Source organism: Macaca fascicularis, chromosome 3, assembly GCF_037993035.2.
Source record: "Macaca fascicularis isolate 582-1 chromosome 3, T2T-MFA8v1.1".
Taxonomy (NCBI): Eukaryota; Metazoa; Chordata; class Mammalia; order Primates; family Cercopithecidae; genus Macaca; species Macaca fascicularis.
The window spans coordinates 185,305,666-185,309,264 of NC_088377.1; the positions used below are offsets into that span (position 1 = coordinate 185,305,666).

The 3,599-nt window shown below is 47.2% G+C and overlaps 1 protein-coding gene across 1 annotated transcript; it reads left to right on the plus strand.

The window, feature by feature from the left end:
• Positions 1-912: 912 nt before the first annotated feature.
• On the plus strand, positions 913-2,186 carry TAS2R60 (taste 2 receptor member 60). The gene is made up of 2 exons (XM_015448198.3): positions 913-1,378; positions 1,696-2,186. The coding sequence occupies exons 1-2, from the start codon at positions 913-915 to the stop codon at positions 2,184-2,186; spliced, it is 957 nt and encodes a 318-aa protein (XP_015303684.3).
• The last annotated feature ends 1,413 nt before the right edge of the window (positions 2,187-3,599 follow it).

The window sequence follows — 3,599 nt, forward strand, 5'->3', positions numbered from 1 at the left end:
GTTCTAAGCTGAGATTCTAAGACATCTTTGTGAATTAGAACATAGGATACTTTTCATATTTTATAGATGGACAAAATGAGGGGCAGAGGGGCTGACATATCCAACAACTCACAATAAGGGGTGAAGCTTGGACTAAAGGCTGTCTTGACTCCTAGTACAGGGCTCATTCTGCCATATCCCATCGGCTTATCGCTACTGGGGGTTCCTCTGTGAATTGCTATTTTAGAGGCCAGCAGTTATAAAATATATATTTTTAAATTTTGAAAAAATTTGCCTGCCTCATTATGTATAATTGTCTCCTGTGTTCTTTTTTATGATGATGGTCACTGTGAGTAATAAGACTTGAATTAACCTTTCTCTGTAAAGGTTTGCTCAGTTTTCTCTCTGTCTTGGTTAGAGGGATCTTGCCATACCACTTCCCTCATAGAGTTGTTGTGAGACTAAGGAGAGCATTCAGAACAATGTCTGCAACGTAACAATCACCTCGCTCTGTGGATATGAGTGCTGTCTCAGTAGCAGGTGTGTCCCACAGATGATACTACTGAGCCGGCAGGTGCATGGTCCTGTCTTAGGTGTCAGCTTAGAGAAGTATAACCTCCTGTGTAAGGACACTAAATGCCAGGGCCTGATATATTATCCACTTTGATGTTGACATGGGCAGAGAATAGGCAGAAGAGCAGGCAAATTTTTGGGCAGGTATGGGGACTTTGAAAATTGAGCCGTGACAATATTTGCATCTACTCTGAGAAGAAAAAACGTCTCCACCCTCCGCTGATAGCCTGTGTCCTCTACTCTGGCCTAGCCTCTGCACTCGGGGCAGGTGGAGGGACAACCAAATCCTACAAGACCTTCCAGAGCAACCCAACAGAAATAGCCCTTGAAGCTTTGGGACCCATCTTGTCCACTGGAGAGATGAATGGAGATCACATGGTTCTAGGATCTTCGGTGACTGACCAGAAGGCCATCATCTTGGTTATCATTTTACTCCTTTTGTGCCTGGTAGCAATAGCAGGCAATGGCTTCATCACTGCTGCTCTGGGTGTGGAGTGGGTGCTACGGGGAACGTTGTTGCCTTGTGATAAGTTACTGGTTAGCCTAAGGGCCTCTCGCTTTTGTCTGCAGTGGGTGGTAATGGGTAAGACCATTTATGTTTTGCTGTATCCGACAGCCTTCCCATACAACCCTGTACTGCAGTTTCTAGCTTTCCAGTGGGACTTCCTGAATGCTGCCACCTTGTGGTTCTCTAGCTGGCTCAGTGTCTTCTATTGTGTGAAAACTGCCACCTTCACCCACCCTGTCTTCCTCTGGCTAAAGCACAAGTTGTCTGAGTGGGTACCATGGATGTTCTTCAGCTCTGTAGGGCTCTCCAGCTTCACCACCATTCTATTTTTCTTTTTCTTTTTTTTTTTTTTTTTGAGACAGAGTCTTGCTTAGTCGCCCAGGCTGGAGTGCAGTGGCGCGATTTCGGCTCACTGCAAGCTCCGCCTCCCGGGTTCACACCATTCTCCTGCCTCAGCCTCCCGAGTAGCTGGGACTACAGGCGCCCGCCGCCTCGCCCGGCTAATTTTTTGCATTTTTAGTAGAGACGGGGTTTCACCGTGTTAGCCAGGATGGTCTCGATCTCCTGACCTTGTGATCCGCCCGCCTCGGCCTCCCAAAGTGCTGGGATTACAGGCGTGAGCCACCGCGTCCGGCCCATTCTATTTTTCATAGGCAACCACAGTATATATCAGAATTATTTAAGGAACCATCTACAACCTTGGAATGTCACTGGCAATAGCATATGGAGCTACTGTGAGAAATTCTACCTTTTCCCTCTAAAAATGATTACTTGGACAATGCCCACTGCTGTCTTTTTCATTTGCATGATTTTGCTCATCACATCTCTGGGAAGACACATGGAGAAGGCTCTCCTTACAACCTCAGGATTCCGAGAACCCAGTGTGCAGGCACACATAAAGGCTCTGCTGGCTCTCCTCTCTCTTGCCATGCTCTTCATCTCGTATTTCCTGTCACTGGTGCTCAGTGCTGCAGGTATTTTTCCACCTCTGGACTTTAAATTCTGGGTGGGGGAGTCAGTGATTTATCTGTGTGCAGGAGTTCACCCCATCATTCTGCTCTTCAGCAACCGCAGGCTGAGAGCTGTGCTGGAGAGGTGCCGTTCCTCGAGGTGTGGGACACCTTGAGCCACAGCTGACGAAAAACTTCAAGGAGATTCCTGTGGAGAAGGCATGGACTCAAAGGGTCATAGCTTCTCTCTTTGCCACATTGAATGTTTTCTCCCTGTTGCTACAGTTAACGATTAGAAAAATGACTTCAATGAAATAGGATTCAAGGTGAGAGTAAAGGTCCTGAAATATGGGCTAGTGTCACGTTATGTGCTCAGCAAGTGTGTAGTTCACGTGTCCATGGTTCCTGTGGGACTTGATGTGGTCAAAGAATCCAGAAACCTTTATTTTTCCTGTGATCGATCTCTTGGTGTTTAAAATAATCGTTCTGGGAACTGGATACAAAGATCCTCAAACATCATGCAATATTTTATCTGTTGAATCGAACTGGGGCATAGTTTTGGAACTGCAGTTTTCTCAGGCTTTGTCCTGTGAACCATCTTTCCCTTCTCATCAATTCACAGTTTTCCGGCCATCTACTGTGGTGCCTCTCTCCTTCTTTCCATAGAAGACTTTCTGGTGTTTAAACTCTGTACACAGAGCATAGTGTAATTGGTGCATGTGTGCAGCCGTGTGTGTTGTCAGGGATGTGTGCATTCTCCGACGACCTTTGGAGATCCCTCTGAGTGCTAGGTGTCCATGATTTTTATGTGGTTCATGTTCTCTATAGTAGCCCAGCCTGTTAGTCTCCTCTGTATTTGTTAAGGTCTGTGGGTTCAGATGTAACTTCTTTTGGTTGATATTGGGGCCTGTTGTAATTCCCCTACTCACATGGGGAAGTTTATATCTGTCTAAGACCTAAGATTTAAGAAGAAAAAGCCTTTGTGTTTGCTGAACAATGTGCAGACTGCCTTTCTGCTTTTCCCAGCTCCTCTCAAACGCTCCTTAAGTTCAGCTATCCTTTGAATTATTCATACGGGACAACCCTCAACTCTCCTCCATTCATTTTAAAATCTCTCAGCCTCCTTTCCTAGTTTTTACCTCACCACACTCCTCTACATTAGAGGACTGGTCTCTGTTTTTGGCTTTTCAAGGCTGACATCTGTGCTCCTAGCCCACCTGCTCCTGCCCGTTTTCTCTCTGCTGCTAGGTCAAGAATTTCTACTTCTACACAAATCTTCCAACTTTCCCTCTTTATTGTCTTTCCCTTCTTCAACAAATGTGCCTCTAAACTTTTTCCCTGAAAACAATCCCCTTATCTATCTCGCTCCTCCCCGACCCTGTGCCCCTGTGCCCCTGTGCTCCTGTGCCCCGTGCCGCTTTGCTCCTGTGCCCTTGTGCCCCGTGCCCCCGTGCTCCTGTGCTGCTGTGCCCCTGTGCCCCTGTGCCCCTTTGCTCCTGTGCCCTTGTGCCCCGTTCCCCCATGCTCCTGTGCTGCTGTGCTCCTGTGCCCCTTTGCTCCTGTGCTCCTGTGCCCCTGTGACCCTGTGC

Coding starts and splice junctions, on each gene's coding strand:
- TAS2R60 (XM_015448198.3), top strand. CDS start 913: ATGAATGGAGATCACATGGTTCTAGGATCTTCGGTGACTGACCAGAAG. Junction 1,379..1,695: donor AGGGCTCTCCAGCTTCACCA/CCATTCTATTTT, acceptor ACCGCGTCCGGC/CCATTCTATTTTTCATAGGC.